Source organism: Balaenoptera ricei, chromosome 13 (assembly GCF_028023285.1).
Source record: "Balaenoptera ricei isolate mBalRic1 chromosome 13, mBalRic1.hap2, whole genome shotgun sequence".
NCBI lineage: Eukaryota > Metazoa > Chordata > Mammalia > Artiodactyla > Balaenopteridae > Balaenoptera > Balaenoptera ricei.
Genome location: NC_082651.1, coordinates 26641841 through 26658838, shown reverse-complemented (window position 1 = coordinate 26658838; position 16998 = coordinate 26641841). Strand labels below are relative to the sequence as shown.

General features: G+C 38.7%; 1 protein-coding gene across 12 annotated transcripts in view; it reads right to left on the bottom strand.

Annotated features, from left to right (window-relative positions):
• Window positions 1-7908: 7908 nt before the first annotated feature.
• Window positions 7909-16998, bottom strand: part of EVA1A (eva-1 homolog A, regulator of programmed cell death) — an 82734-nt gene continuing 73644 nt past the window's right edge. For all 12 annotated transcript variants that reach the window (XM_059942386.1, XM_059942384.1, XM_059942393.1 and 9 more), the window contains one exon: window positions 7909-9169. In XM_059942386.1, the coding sequence (XP_059798369.1) occupies window positions 8796-9169 (374 nt within the window). In that variant the 3' untranslated portion in view covers window positions 7909-8795. The remainder of the gene's footprint in view (window positions 9170-16998) is intronic.

The following is a 16998-nucleotide window of genomic DNA, read 5'->3' as shown; positions in this document are numbered from 1 at the left end:
AAACCCTCACAGTTGACTTGAGAAACCCAGCATCTGTGGAGCATCTGAATGTACAAAGAGTGCTCCCACAACTGCGACCTGTCTAGCTTTAGCAGCTGTGGACTTTGGGGACAAGTACTTGTGAGAGTTGGGCCAGGACAGAGTCTGAGCTGCCCCCAAAGTGGGTCCAGAGACCTACCTAAAGGTCTTGTAAGGTCTCCTGGGGAGACAAGGGTTGGCTGTGGCTCACTGTAGGGGCAAGGACACTGATAGCAGAGACCCCAGGAAAATTGTTTTTATTTATTTTTTATTTTATTAAAATTTTTTTTCTTAATTTTTATTTTTCTATTTTTTATTTTATTTTATTTTATTTTTGTTGTCTTGTTTGGGATTTTTGCTTGCTTTCTTCTTTCTGCTATTGTTTTTTTTTTTTTTTTTTTGATTATTTTTCTTCTGGTTTTATTTCACTTTTTCTTTTTGGTTTTTATCATTTTTTGTCATTTTTGTGTGTTTTTTGTTTTCTTTGCTTTTCTTTTTAGTTGCTTTCTGTTTTTGTTTTATTTTTATTGGTTTGGTTTTTGACTTCTTTTGTTTGGTTGTTTTCTTGTTTTTTGTTTTCTTTGATTTTTTTCATTTGTTTTTTGTTGTTTCTGCGTTTGTATTTTTGTTTTTGTTTGGTTTTGTTTTTATTATTTGTCTTGGGTTTTGTTTGTTTGGTTTCTTTGTTTTGGTTTAGTTTGGTTTTTCTTGTTTGTTTTTGTTATTTGTCTTGGGTTTTGTTCATCTCTTTGTTTTATTTTCCTTTATTTTTTTTTTTTTGGCCATGCCACTTGACTTACAGCATCCTGGTTCCCAGGTTGTGCCTGAGCCCCCAGGGTGGGAGCGCCAAATCCCAGCCCCAGGGAATATTAGTCAGTGTGGTCTCTCCCAAAGGTCCCCATCTCAGCACCAAGATCTGGATCCACTGAACTGCCTGCAGGCTCCAGTGATGGACACCTCAGGCCAAACAACCAGTAAGACAGGATACAGCCCCACCCATCAGGAGACAGGCTGCCTAAATTCATACTAAACTCACAGACACCCCAAAACACACCCCCTGTCGTGGCCCTGCCCATCAGAGGGACACGACTCAGCTCCACCCACCAGAGCACAGGCACCAGTTCCCCCCACCAGGGGGTATTACACAAGTCCCTGAACCAACCTCAACCACCAGGAAGCAGACACCAGAAGCAAGAGGAACTATGACCCTCCAGCCTGTGGAAAGGAGACCACAAACACAGTAAGTTAGACAAAATGAGATGACAGTGAAATATATTGCAAACGAAGGAGCAAGGTGAAAACACAAAAAAAAAACAAATAAATGAAGAGGAAGTAGACAATCTACCTGAAAAAGAATTCAGAGTAATGATAATAAAGATGATCCAAGATCTCGGAAATACAATGGAGGTATGGATTGAGATGCTACAAGAAATGTTTAACACAGACATAGAAGAACTAAAAAACATACAAACAGTGATGAACAACACAATAACTAAATGAAAAATGCACTAGAAGGAATCAATAGCAGAATAACTGAGGCAGAAGAATTGATAAGTGACCTGGAAGACAGGATGGTGGAAATAATTGCCAAGGAGCAGAATAAAGAAAAAATCAATGAAAAGAAATGAAGACGGGGATTTCCCCATCCAGTGGTTAAGAGTCTGCCTTCCAATGCAGGGGATGCAGGTTTGACCTCTGGTCGGGGACTAGATCCCATATGCCATGGGGCAACTAAGCCCACGTGCCACAACTACTGAGCCTGCATGCCACAACTCAAGAGCCAGTGTGCCACAACTACTGAGCCCACGTGCTCTGGAGTCCATGAAGCACAACTAGAGACCCCGCATGCCACAACTACTCAGCCTGCACATGCTGGAGCCCATGCGCCACAACTAGAGAAGCCCGCACACCACAATGAAGAGCCTGTGTGCCACAATGAAAGATCCCACATGTCACAACTAAGACCTAATGCAGCCAAGTAAATAAATGAATAAATAAATAAATATTTTTTAAAAAAGAAATGAGGACAGTCTCAGAGACCTCTGGGACAACATTAAATGCACCAACATTTGAATTATAGGGATCCTAGAAGAATAGAAAGAGAAAGGGTCTGAGAAAATATTTGAAGCAATTATAGTTGAAAACTCTCCTAACATGGGAAAGGAAACAACCACCCACATCCAGGAAGTGCAGAGAATCCAATACACGATAAACCCAAGAAGAAACATGCAGAGACACATATTAATCAAACTAAAGAAAGTTAAATACAAAGAAAAAATTTTAAAAGAAGCAAGGGAAAACAAACAAAAAACATAGAAGGGAATCTCCATAACATTATCAGCTGATTTTTCAGCAGAAACATTGCAGGCCAGAAGGGAATGGCAAGATATATTTAAAGCGATGAAAGGGGAAAATTTACAACCAAGACTACTCTACCCAACAAAGACCTCATTCAAAGGAGAAATCAAAAGCTTTACAGACAAGCAAAAGTTAAGAGAATACAGCACCACTAAACCAGCTTTACAACAAATGCTAAAGGAACTTCTCTAGGTTGAAAAGACAAAAGAAGAAGAAGACCTACAAAAGCAAACCGAAAACAATTAAGAAAATGGCAATAGGAGCATTCATATCAATAATTATCTTAAATGTAAGTGGATTAAGTGTTCCAACCAAAAGACACAGACTGGCTGAATGGATACAAAAACAAGACCTGTATATATGTTATCTACAAGAAACCCACTTCAGACCTAGGGACACATGCAGACTGAAAGTTAGGGGATGGGAAAACGTTACTCCATGCAAATTGAAATCAGAAGAAAGCCGGAATAGCAATATCAGACAAAATAGACTTTAAAATAAAGACTGTTAGAAGAGACAAGGAGGACGCTACATAATGATCAAGGGATCAATCCAAGAAGAAGACATAACAATTGTAAACATGTTACTAAATAATCAATGGATCACTGAAGAAATCAAAAAGAAAATCCAGAAACTACCTAGAGACAAATGACAATGAAAACACGACAATCAAAAACCTATGGCATGCAGCAAAAGCAGTTCTAAGAGGGAAGTTATAGCAATACAATTCTACCTCAAGAAACAAGGAAAAAGACTTCCCTGGTGGCACACTGGTTAAGAATCTGCCTGACAATGTAGGGGACATGGGTTTGATCCCCGGTCCAGGAAGATCCCACATGCTGTGGAGCAAGTAAGCCTGGGCACCACAACTACTGAGCCTGAATTCTAGAGCCCACAAGCCACAAATACTGAGCCTGTACACCACAATGACTGAAGCCTGCATACCCTAGAGCCCATGTGCCACAACTACTGAGCCCATGTGCTGAAACTATTGAAACCCATGTACACTAGGGCCCGCTTGCTGCAACTGCTGAGCCCAGGTGCTGCAACTACTGAAGCTTGTGCTCTGCAACAAGAGAAGCAACTGCAATGAGAAGCCCACACACCGCAACAAGGAGTAACTCCCACTCGCCACAACTAGAGAAAGCCCGCATGCAGCAACAAAGACCCAACACAGCCAAAAACAAACAAACAAGAAACATTTCAAATAAACAACTATCCTTACACCTAAAGCAACTAGAGAAAGAAGAACAAACAAAATCCAAAGTTAGTAGAAGGAAAGAAGTCATAAAGATCAGACCAGAAATAAATGAAAGGGAGACAAAGAAAACAATAGCAAAGATCAATGAAACTAAAAGCTGATTCTTTGAGAAGATAAACAAAATTGATAAACCTTTAGCCAGACTCATCAGAAAAAAAGGGAGAGGATTCAAATTAATGAAATTGGAAATGAAAAAGAAGTTACAATGGACACAACAGAAATACAAAGGATCATAAGATATTACTACAAGCAATAATATGCCAATAAAATGGACAACCTAGAAGAGATGGACAAATTCTTAGAAAGATACAACCTTCCAAGACTGAACCAGGAAGAAATAGAAAATATGAACAGACTAATCACAAGTACTGAAATTGAAACTGTGATTAAAAATCTTCCAAAAGGGACTACCCTGGTGGTCCAGTGGTTAAGAATCTGCCTTCCAATGCAGGGGACGTGGGTTCAATCCCTGGTCAGGGAACTAAGATCCCACATGCCGTGGGGCAACTAAGCCCACACGCCACAACTACTGAGATCACATGTTTTTCTGCCACAACTAGAAAAGCCCACACACTGCAGCTACTGACCTTGTGCACTCTAGAGCCTGCATACCACAACTAGAGAAGCCCATGTGCCAGAACTAGAGAGAAGCCCGTGTGCCACAACAAAGACCCAGCACAGACAAAATTTTTAAAAAAACCTTACAGCAAACAAAAGCCCAGAGCCAGATGGCTTCACAGGAGAGTTCTATCAAACATTTAGAGAAGAGCTAATACCTGTCCTTCTCAAACTCTTCCAAAAAATTGCTGAGGGAGGAAGACTCCCAAGCTCATTCTACGTGGCCACCATAACCCTGATACCAAAACCAGAAAAAGCTATCACAAAAAAGAAAATTATAGGCCAATATCACTGATTAACATAGACACAAAAATCCTCAACAAAATTCTAATAAACCCAATCCAACAACACATTAAAAGGATCATACACCATGATCAAGTGGGATGTATCCCAGGGATGCAAGGATTCTTCAATATATGCAAATCAATCATGTGATACACCACATCAACAAATTGAAGAATAAAAACCATATGCAGAAAAAGCTTTTGACAAAATTCAACACCATTTTTGATAAAAAACTCTCCAGAAAGTGGGTATAGAAGAACCTATCTCAACATAAAAAGGCCACATATGACAAACCCACAGGAAACATCATTCTCAATGGTGAAAAACTGAAAGCATTTCCTCTAAGATCAGGAACAAGACAAGGATGTCCACTCTCACTGCTTTTATTCAACATAGTTTTGGAAGTCCTAGCCATGGCAATCAGAAAAGAAAAGGAAATAAAAGGAATCTAAGTTGGAAAAGAAGAAGTAAAACTGTCACTGTTTGCAGATAACATGATACTATACATAGAATATCCTAAAGATGCTACCAGAAATCTACTGGAGTTCAGCAATGAATTTGGTAAAGTTGCAGGATACAAAATTTGTACACAGAAGTCTCTTGCATTCCTATACACTAACAGTGAAAGATCAGAAAGAGAGATTAAGGAAACAATCCCATTTACCATTGCATCAAAAAAATAAAATACCTAGGAATAAACCTACCTAAAGAGGCAAAAGACCTGTCCTCAGAAAACACTGATGAAAGTAATCAAAGATGTCACAAACAGATAGAGAGATGTACCATGTTCTTGGTTTGGAAGAATCAATATTGTGAAAATTACTATACTACTCAAAGCATTCTACAGATTCAGTGCAATCCCTATCAAATTACCAATGGCATTTTCCACAGAATTAGAACAGAAAAATTTTACACTTTGTATGGAAACACAAAGACTCCGAATAGCAAAAACAATCTTGAGAAAGAAGAATGCAGCTGGAGGAATCAGGCTCCCTGATTTCAGACTATACTACAAAACTACAGTCATCAAAACAGTATGGTACTGGAAAAAACACAGAATTATAGATCAATGGAACAGGATAGAAAGTCCAGAGATAAACCCATACACCTATGGTCACCTAATCTATGACAAAGGAGGTAAGAATATACAAAGGACAAAAGACAGGCTCTTCAGTAAGTTGTGCTGGGAAAACAGGACAACTACATGTAAAAAAGAGAAATTAGAACACTCCCTAGCACCACACACAAAAATAAACTCAAAATGGATTAAAGACCTAAATGTATGGCCAGATACTATAAAACTCGTAGAGGAAATGTAGGCAGAACACTCTCTGACATAAATCACAGCAAGTTCTTTTTCAATCCACCACCTAGAGTAATGGAAATAAAAACAAAAATAAATAAATGGGACCTAATGAAACCTAAAAGCTTTTGCACAGCAAAGGAAACCATAAACAAAACAAAAAGACAACCCTCAGAATGGGAGAATACATTTGCAAGTGAAGCAACTGACAAGGGATTAATCTCCAAAATATATAAACAGCACATGCATCCCAATATCAAGAAAACAAACAACCCAGTCACAAAATGGGAGGAAGACCTAAATAGATATTTCTCCAAAGAAGACATACAGTGGCCAACAGACACATGAAAAGATGCTCAACATCACTAAGTATTAGAAAAATGCAAATCAAAACTGCAATGAGGTATCACCTCACACTGGTCAGAAAGGCCATCATCAAAAAATCTAGAAACAATAAATGCTGAGAGGGTGTGGAGAAAAGGGAACCCTCCTCACTGTTGGTGGGAATGTAAACTGATACTGCCACTATGAAGAACAGTATGGAGGTTCCTTAAAAAACTAAAAATAGAGCTACTATATGATCCAGCAATCCCTCTCCTGGGCATATATCTGCAGAAAACCATAATTCTAAAGGATACATGCATCCTGTTGTTCATTGCAGCACTATTTACTATAGCCAGGACATGGAAGCAACCTAAATGTTCATCAAGAGAGGAATGGATAAAGATGTAGTACATATATACAATGGAATATTACTCAGCCATAGAAAGGAACAAAATAGTGCCATTTGCAGAGAACTGGATGGACCAGATGATAGACTGTCATACAGAGTGAAGTAAGTCAGAAAGAGAAAAACAAGTATTGTATAATATCATTTATATGTGGAATCTAGAAAAATGGTAGAGATGAATTTATTTGCAAAGCAGAAATAGAGTCACAGATGTAGAGAACAAACTTATGGTTACCAAGCAGGGGAGGAGGGTGGATGAATTGGGAGATTGGGACTGACATATATACACTACTATGTATAAATTAGATAACTAATGAGAACCTACTATATAGCACAGGGAACTCTACTCAGTGCTCTGTGGTGACCTAAATGGGAAGGAAATTAAAAAAAGAGTGGATATATTTATACGTATAACTTATTCTCTTGGTTGTACAGCAAGAAACTAACACAACAGTGTAAAGAAACTATACTCCAATAAAAATTAATTTTAAAAAATAAAAAATTTAAAAAGTGGCACAAGCCAATATAGATGGTGTTAATATAAAGCCCAGGGGAATGGGATGATTCCTGCACTTGTTGCCAAGGGACTGAAACCACAAGGGTAAGAACCCAGATTCAGAGAGGCAGATTTAACAAGATTTTTGGCAGTTGTTACTAGCCAATGAGATCACTCTAAAAGGTATAATCAAGCCAGCCATTGAGGGTTTCAAGCAAACTATTGTCCCCTTGGGAAACAGATATCTGTAACCATTCAGTTCTTAAGACAGACTTCCAAGCCCCTATCACAGAGAGTGAGTTCCCAAAGTAATAGAGTGTCCAGCTGAGGAAGTCTCCCAACCATCTTCTCAGGTATGATGACAAAGCCAATGAACAGGGGAAATACAGTAGGAAGGCTCTGGAGCATCCAGACAGACTGACTAAGCAACCCACTGCATGGCCAGAGAAGGGATCCAACAGACTGATAGAATGCATTATTGCCGTCTATCAGGCTGGAGGATGCTGCTTCCTCCTCTGTAACCCATTTCTAAATGTGGTTCAGCCTTGCCCCTCTTCCTTCCTTACCAACTTCCCCTCTCAGTATGAGGCCACCATATTATTTCTAGCCTTAGGTAAGTCTTCTATTCCCCTATCAGCTTAACAATCACTCAACTATACTGTAATCATAACAGAAACATACAGAAATGAAAAGCCCCTAGGGGCCATTTCTCCATTCTCCAGTTTCTCACAATTCTCCAGCTATTTGAAGGGTCTGGCAAAAGACCATACCCACCTATATAAAAGGGCTGCTGTTTAGGGTAAGTGTAACCACAGAAATAAACATAAAACAAAAAAAGATCTCATGTAACATTTATTTTTTATCCCAACTTAATTTTGGCTTTATTCCTATTCTTTTATTAGAAATCCAAATGGTTTTTTTAAAAAAACAAATTGTTTAAAATCATGATTATCTAGAGTCATAACAAAATTTTCTTCTCTCCAAAAGGGGGGAAAACACAGCTTTTATTCTTGTGCTGCATTTTCAAATGCATGTAGCATTAATTGCATGTTAATATATTCTTTATAAGCTATTTAAAATAAAACGCTTCATCCTTTGAGGTTATTGACATTTTTCTAGTTCACTGACACATCTCCTATAATACATTATTCATTTTCATGAGTGAAGTGGGAACTGTAATAAAAAATAGGATTTTAATCCCTGAGGTTGCCATTGCAACACAAGATTGAAAGAATAGACCTTAAACAATAAGCATTGATCATGCTATCTGGATCAAAATCACCTCCATAGCATGGAGTCATTTAGAAAGTTGCATTTACTGGGTTAAGTTAACCCTGCTCTTCCTAGCCCTCAGCCTGTAATAATATTTCCTTTTGTAAAGAAATAACACATAGCAATGAAGTCTGCAGAAACTTCTGAGATCCTCAGAAATCAAGAGAAACCACAAGTTCCATTTCTCTAATCTCCATCCACATTGCTGGAGAGGGTTTTCAGCACCATTCCAAGACCTGGAAAAGTTGATGAACCAACTTGGTTTTTCTACTTCTCCATAAATTTAGTCAAAAGGGAGAAATCAGTCCTCCTGGCTAGAAAATGGGAATGTCCTGCTTATCTCTGCCACCATAACATTAGCAGAGCTGCGTTCAACTCTTTGTGCCAGCCCTCCTTGCAGGACCCTTTTTCTACCAGGTGGCTAACAGCGGGGTGTGGATTCCTGCTCCTGCCCCTAGTAGTAGCGGTTCAGGCTCCTGGTGCCAGGAACCTCGGGCTGGCCATTCATCCAAATCTCCCTGATGATGCGTTCCCGCTCCTCTAGCCGCTGGGCGCGCTCCAGCTCCTCCGCTGAGGTGAAAACGTTCTGGTTCAAAGTCCTCTCGAAGCGACGATGTCTCCTGACTGAGATGTCGGATGCCGCGTAGGAGCTGCCATCCTCGCTGTCGCTGCTGTTGCTGCTGCTTTCTTGGTCCTGCAGGAACTTCTTCTGGGGATGCTGCCGGCAGTCTGTGTGGCAAGAGATCCTCATCACCAAGGCAGCTACGGTGAGGACCAGCCCGATGCACACACCAGAGACAAAGTACAGAGCTGCTCGCTCAGTATTTTCTGGAGGAGGAGGAAGAAGAGAACATTTGAGAGATGACAACTATATATGCAGAGAGCAAATATGACTCCAGCACAGGATGCACGCCTCTCACCAGACCTCAAAGCTTTGATGGTTACAAATATTGCCTTTCCATGTGACAAATTGCATAATGTTTTCAAAATATAATTTTCAACAAATGGTGAATGTGGGTAAAGAGTGTATGGAATTCTCTTACTATTCCTGTAACTTAACTTCAAAATTATTTCAAAATGAAAAGTTAAAAAAAAAAAAGAAAAAATATTATTTAGCATTTACTAGAAGCAAGTAACTGTGCCATTTGCTTATACCAGAAAAATCTGTTTCTGAATTTGCTCCTGCAACCCCTTGAATTACCTTTTAATCATAGTTGTAGGTAACTTCTGAGATGATCCCCCCCACCTCTTGGTATTCATACTCTTATGCAAGCCCTTCCCTCCAAGGGCTGGACATTGTGGGCTGGACCTAGTGACTTACTTCTAACAAAAGTGATGGATGACTCAAGATCAGGTAACCTAAGACTGACTTCCAACTTATTCATGCTCTCTCTTTAACTTACTCACTTGCTTGCTCTGATGCAGTCAGTTCCCATGCTATGATCTGTGCTACAGAGAGGCCTGTATAGCGAGGAACTAAGTGTGGCCTCTAACAGCCTTCAAAGCTTGGAAGTGTATGAATATGATTTGTGTAGTTTAAAGTTTATTTTGCTTAGCTGTATTTTTAAGTATTCTATTCTCATTGGCATTAATTTTGTAGTAAATAATGTTATTTTACTGGAATTTAAAATTTTGAAGTGAATCATCCCCTGGTGGAGCATTGAGGTGGCCACAACCCTGGCCATGCAGCAGCCTTGTGAGACACCTTGAACCAGAGAACACAGCTATGCCAATCCCAGATTCCTGACTTATAGAAACAGAGAGATAATTAATATGTGTTGTTTTGAGGTACAGATGGTGCCTGAATTGCAATGGCTAGACTTATGATTTTTTTAACTTTACAGTGGAGTGAAAGCAATATGCACTCAAGTAGAAATTGTACTTCTAATTTAAAATTTTGATCTTTCCCTGCGCTATCAATATGCAGTACAATACTGTCTCCTGATGCTGGGCAGCAGCAGTGAGCTGTACTCCCAGTCAGCCACATGATCACTTACAGCCATTCTGAATGTGGACAACCATTCAGTTTATCACTTTCAATACAGTAGTCAATAAATTACATGAGATATTAAACACTTTATTATAAAATAGGCTTTGTGTTAGATGATTTTGCCCAACTACAGATTAATGTAAGTGTCCTGAACACATTTGAGGTAGGTTAGGCTAAGCTATGATGTTCCACAGGTTAGGTGTATTAAATGCATTTTTGTCAATAAAAAAAAAAAAAAAAAAAAAACCCAATCAAACAATGGGTAGAAGACCTAAATGAGACATTTCTCCAAAGAAGACCTTCAGATGGCCAAGAGGCACATGAAAAGATGCTCAACATCACTAATTATTAGAGATATAATTACATTGAGATATCACCTCACACCAGTCAGAATGGCCATCATCAAAATGTCTGCAAACAATAAATGCTGGAAAGGGTGTGGAGAAAAGGGAACCCTCCTACACTGTTGGTGGGAATGTAAATTGGTACAGCTACTATGGAGAACAGTATGGAAGTTCCTTAAAAAACTAAAAATAGAGCTACCAATGAACCAGCAATCCCACTCTTGGGCATGTATCTGGAGAAAACCATGGTTCGAAATGATACATGTGCCCCAATGTTCATTGCATTGCTGTTTATAATAGCCAAGACTTGGAAGCAACCTACATGTCCATTGACAGATGAATGGAGATACACACACACACACACACACACACACAATGGAATATTACTCAATCAATACAGAGAATGAAATAATGCCATTTGCAGCAATATGGATGGACCTGGAGATTATCATACTAAGTAAAGTAAGTCAGACAGAGAAAAGGCAAATATCATATGATATCACTTATATGTAGAAGCAAAAAAATACGATACAAATGAGCTTATTTACCAAACAGAAACAGACTCACAGACTTAGAAAAAAACTTATGGTTACTAAAGGGGAAAGGTGGAGGGGAGGGATAAATTGGAAGTGTGGGAATGACATATACAAACTACTATATTTAAACTAGGACCTCCTGTAGAGCACAGGGAACTCTAGTTAATATTCCACAATAACCTAAATGGGAAAAGAATTTGAAAAAGGATAGATATATGTATACATATAACTGAATCACTTTGCTGTACACCTGAATCTAATACAACATTGTAAATCAACTATAGTCCAATACAAGATAAAAATTTTTTTTAAATGCATTTTTGACTTATGATATTTTCAATTTACAATGGGTAAGTTGAGGAAGATCTGTAATTTGCTGTGCAGCAATAGATAACTTATACACTCACAGATTGAAAGCCAGCGTGGGCATTTTTGCATGCCCTCATCAGGTTAATTTGTGGGGGAGTAATTTAAACTCTTTCTTGGTGAGAGAAGAAAATAATCATTCTGCTGATGAGTAATATACTTAGTGGGCCCAGTGATGATCCCTGTACGATGTGTTCAACAGAATGAGAGCCTCTGAGTGAAGAGCTCTCACTTTCTACATGTGAGAGCACTGGGACATGCCTTGCCTTGAGTCAAAGGGCATGGTCAATCTGACCAGACCCAAGATTGACATCAGCAAATTAGATCCATAATCTATATTCACTTGTAAGTATGAATCAAAATGTATATATTGTTTTGTGGTTTTAAAAGAATATAAGTGGAATCATATATGATTTATATTTGCTTCTTAAATTCAAGAATATTCCTTAGAGAGATTTCAACATATGTCAATAGTATTCTTTTTGACTGCTGTGTATTTTTCTGTAGTATAGACATCAAAGTTTAACCTTTTCCTTGTTGATAGCATATAAATTGTTTCCTATTTTTCACTATTACAATCAATGCTAAAGTTAGTATCTTTTTGTCCTTGTATATTATGCATTGCAGAATTATTTCTACAGGTTAGTTAATCTAGAAACAGAACAGCTGTATCAAAGGGCTTAGGCATTTTCAGGTTTTATACATTTCAAATTGTACCCAAAAAAGGTTTTATCAGTCTGAACACAGCATACTGAACACATGTGTTTATTATCCCTCCTTTTCTCTGAAACCTCCACTGAAATGACAGTGATGTGAGTAAAATAGATAAAAAGTATAGGTACAAAGAAAAGAATAGAGAAGAAAATAGAAAACACGAATAGTCCAATGTTTACTGCAAGGGAAGAAATGTATGCATATGACTGAATACAAAAAGGGACGATGTGAAATAAAAACTGTTTAAAGAAGAAAAAAGAAAACATGAATAATCAACATAAGAGTAGTCAACAAACAATGAAACATAGTAAAAAGGGACTGACATTAACATCATGGTAGTGTAAGACATCCTTACTTTTTGTACAACTAATGAGGTATCTATCCATAAACCACAGTGCCTCTGTGGGAATTGTGTGATCTAATATCATATGCCAAGGGACCAGGGAGAACTCTTGCTTACCTGTTCATCTGGTAATAGACAGACAAACCTTGGTTTGGGCTGCAGAATCAGCAGAGCGAGCAAACCTGCCTCAACAACTACCAGCCATGATTGGGGAAAACCTGGAGAGTGCTGACTTGGGCAAATACCCACAGATGAGAGAGAATTTGTAAAATTCCAGCCCCCTGGAGGTGATTAGAGCACACAACTGGAGGGAAAAACACACACGTACACACACACACACACACACACACTAGCTTGAATGCAGCGGAGAGGGAAAGAGGAACGTTTTCAGCTTTGCCACTCCCCACAAGTTGACACAATAACAGACTGAACTATCCTGTGGTGACCTCTCCACAGGTGAAAAGGAGAGTACAGTGTGAGTGCCCGGCTACCCCAGCTATGCTGGATGCTGTGAGAGAAACCCATTTTTCTCCAGCAACATTAGGAGTACTGGAAGCAGGACCTCCATGACTGGGGGAAGGGAGAAGATCAGAAAAGCCTAATAAGAACATCAAAAGGCATTAAAGGGGCATGGTTCCTGCTGTCTGTGCTCAGGGCTTCAGCAGGAAGTCCACTCAAGAGCCCCTGGGAGAACCTTAGCCAAGGATATCCCCACCAGCTGGTGGTTACCCCCAATGCCCCAAGTACTAAACCCACACCTCCCCTCACTCTGTGGTGGCTCCTTGTTTGCACTCAGAGATTGGCAGCAGGAGTGAGCAGGGTGAATGGAGTGCTATTAGAAAAACAGAGCAGGATCTGTGGGCAAGAGAGAAAACACAAACTTGAGCTGTAGTGCTACCTTCTGGAAAACAAGAGAGACATCTAGCAGCCAGCCAGGTGAGTTGTAAGAACCACAGAAGACATAAAAGCTTAAGAATTCTGCCACAAGAGGGAGCAAGAAGTACAGAGCAGGTGTATAAATACAAGGTCAGAGAGAACCCCAGATAGAAGAGGATCAACAAACAGTATACCCTATCTGAAAGCAACTAGTAAAGATTTGAGGAGGTGTCTGAACTACAAGAAAGAGGAAGAATCAAGAAAACACATCATCACCAAAAGATAATAATCTTTCAATAACTGAACTCAAAAGCAAAAAATCTTATAATCTAGCTGATAAAGAATTCAAAATAGCTGTTTTGAGGAAACAGTGAGCTACAAGAAACACAGAAGACAATTCAATAAAATCAGGAAAATAATACATGTACAAAGTGAGAAATTTAGCAAAAAGTTAAAAACCATAAAAAAGAACCAAACAGAAGTTTTGGAGCTGAAGAATTTGATGATTAAAATGAAAAATGAAACAGAGAGAATCTGCAGCAGGGTAGATCAAATGGAAGACAAAATAAGCAACCAAGAAGACAGTAATTTTGAAATAACCCAATCAGAAGTGAACAGAGAAAAAAGAATGAAAAAGAAGGAAGAAAGGGTACATGATCAATGGGATTCAATCAAACTTACAAATATATAGCATAACTGGGGTTCCAGAAGGAGAAGAGAGGGGCAGAAAGCTTATTTGAGGAAATGCTAGCTGAGAACTTCACAAACCTAGGGAGAGTCTTAGACATCCAAGTTTATGAAACTAATATATCATCCTACTATCTCAATGCAAACGACTACCAAGAACATTATAATGAAATTGTCAAAAATCAAGGAAAAGGAGAGAATCCTTAATACGCCAGAGGAAGAAAGATAATAAACTTACAAAGGAACCCTCATTAGGCTATTAGAGGATTTATCAGCAGAAACGCTACAGGCCAGGAGAGAGTGGAATTACCTATTCAAATTGTTGGAAAAAAAATTGCCAGCCAAGAATACTTTACCTGGCAAAATTATCCTTCAGATATGAGGGAGAAAATATGCTAATTAGTGACATGAAAACATATTAAAGTATACAACACACTGGTAAAGGTAAATATACAGTAAATATACAGTTTCAGATTTAGAAAACTCTAATTCTGTACTATGATGCTGTGTTAACCACTTAACTGCAGTATAAAGGTTAAAGGAAAAGGGTACTAAAAATAACTAAAACCACTATAGTCTGTTAAAGAATACACAATATAAAAAGAGGTAAATTGTGACATCAAAAATGTAAAGGGGTCAGTAAAATGGTGGAGGCTTTGTTGATCAAAAACTTTCATCTTTCACCAATTAGTATGCTGTTAGCTGTGGGCTTGTAATATATTGCCTTTATTATACTGTGATATATTCCTTTTATACCCAATTTGTTGAGGGTTTATCATTAAAGAAAGTTGTATTTTGTCAAATGCTTTTTCTGCATCTATTGGGATGATCAAGGAAACAGGAGATGACATCACCATCTTAAAGAGATAGTTGCATTCCCATGTTTATGGCAGCATTATTCACAATAACCAAATTATGGAAACAACCTAAGTATCTATCAACAGGTGAACGGATAAAGAAAATGTGATATATATTACAGTATTATTCAGCCATAAAAAAGAAGGAGATCCTGCCATTTATAACATGGATGGACCTCAAGGGCATTATGCTAAAATGAAATAAGTCAGACAAAGACAAATAATATATGATATCAGTAACATGAGGAATCTAAAAAAGTTGAACTCATAAAAACAGAGTAGAACACTGGTTACCAGGGGCTGTGGGGTGGGGGAACTGGGAATATGTTGTTTAAAGGTACACGTTAGCAACTAGTAGATAAATAAGTCCTGGAGACCTAATGCACAGCATAGTCATTATAGACAACAATATTGTATTATAGACTTCAAAGTTGCTAAGACACTAGATCTTAATTGTTCTCACCACAAAAAAAGAAGATAGTAATTATATGACGTGAAAGAGGTGTTAGCTAACGCTACAATGGTGATCATACAGCAATACAGAAATGTATCAAAGCAATGCATTCTCACCTTAAATCTATACCATGTTCTATGTCAAATTATATCTTATTTAAAGAAAGAAAGGAAGGGAAGGAGGGAGAGAGAGAGAAGGGAGGGAGGAAGAGAAGGGAAGGGAGAAAGAAAGAAAAAGAAAGAATGAAAGAAAGAGAAAGAAAAAGAAAGGAAGGAAGGAAGGGAAGGAAGGAAAGAAGGAAAGAAAGAATGAAAGAAAGAAAGAAAGAAAGAAGGAAAGAAAGAAAGAAAGAAAGGGAGGAAGGAAGAAAGAAAAAGGAAGAAAGAAGGAAGGAAGGAAAGAAAGAGAAAGAAAGAAGGAAGGAAGGAAGAAGGAAGAAGGAAGGAAGGAAGAAAGAAAGAAAGAAAGAAAGAAAAGAAAAAAAGAAAGAAAGAGAGAAAGAGAAAAAGAAAGAAAGAAAGAAAGGAGGGAGGGAAGAAAAGAAAGAAAGGGAGAGAGAAGGAGGTTGAAACTGAACTCTGTCCAGCCAATATCAAGCAAACTGATATTCAGCAAACACTGAGAGGATTGAGTGAACTCTTTGCCTTGAGGAGCTTAACAGCCGAGCAGGGAAGATGGCCTTATCCGTTGCAGTACCAAAGGGAAGTGCAACTATAGAAACATGAAGAAGGATTTCTGGAAATGCAAAGGTGAGTGGAAAAGCTAAGTTCAAATATGGGAATCTGAAAAGGCTTTCTAGAAAAGATGTACAAATTCATGCTTTTATCAGGGTGGAAAACCATCAGGCAGACCTGTATTTGAAGCCTTATCTCAGACACTTCTTTTAAACAACGATAACACTACCAACTCTGCTGAATTGTGGTAAAGATATTACAGATGAAAAGCATAAAGGGATTACCCCAGATCCTTGCAATAACTGACAACTTACTCTCACTCTATTTATTTTCTTCCCCTCTTTCCCCTTCCTTCCTTCCTCCCTCCCTCTCTTCCTTCCTTCCTTCCTTCCCTCCTTTCTCTCTCTCTCTCCCTCTTCCCTTCCCTCCCTCCCTCTCTCTCATTCCTCTACCCATCTATCTGTTTTCCTCCCTCTTTCCTTCTCTCCCTTATTCCCTTCCTTTCTCATCCCATCCTCCCTTCCCTGTGAGTTAATGTCTCTCTTTCACAACCGGCCCTCACCCCACCTATAACATAGGTTAACTTGAGGATGGTTACTGAACTGAATGTTGGAAACCACTATTCTCCCTCTAGTGTAACTAGTCCATCCCGTCCTGTCTTACTTCCCAGGTCAGAAAACATCTTTTTTTTGCCTACAATTGTCTCAGACACAGATTTCCAGAGAAACCCAGTAAAAGCAACCAGAGAGGGCAAGGAGTTTTTACTGAGTCTCACTGGATCCTGACCAGGTGACTCAGGACTGATTTTCACAGCTG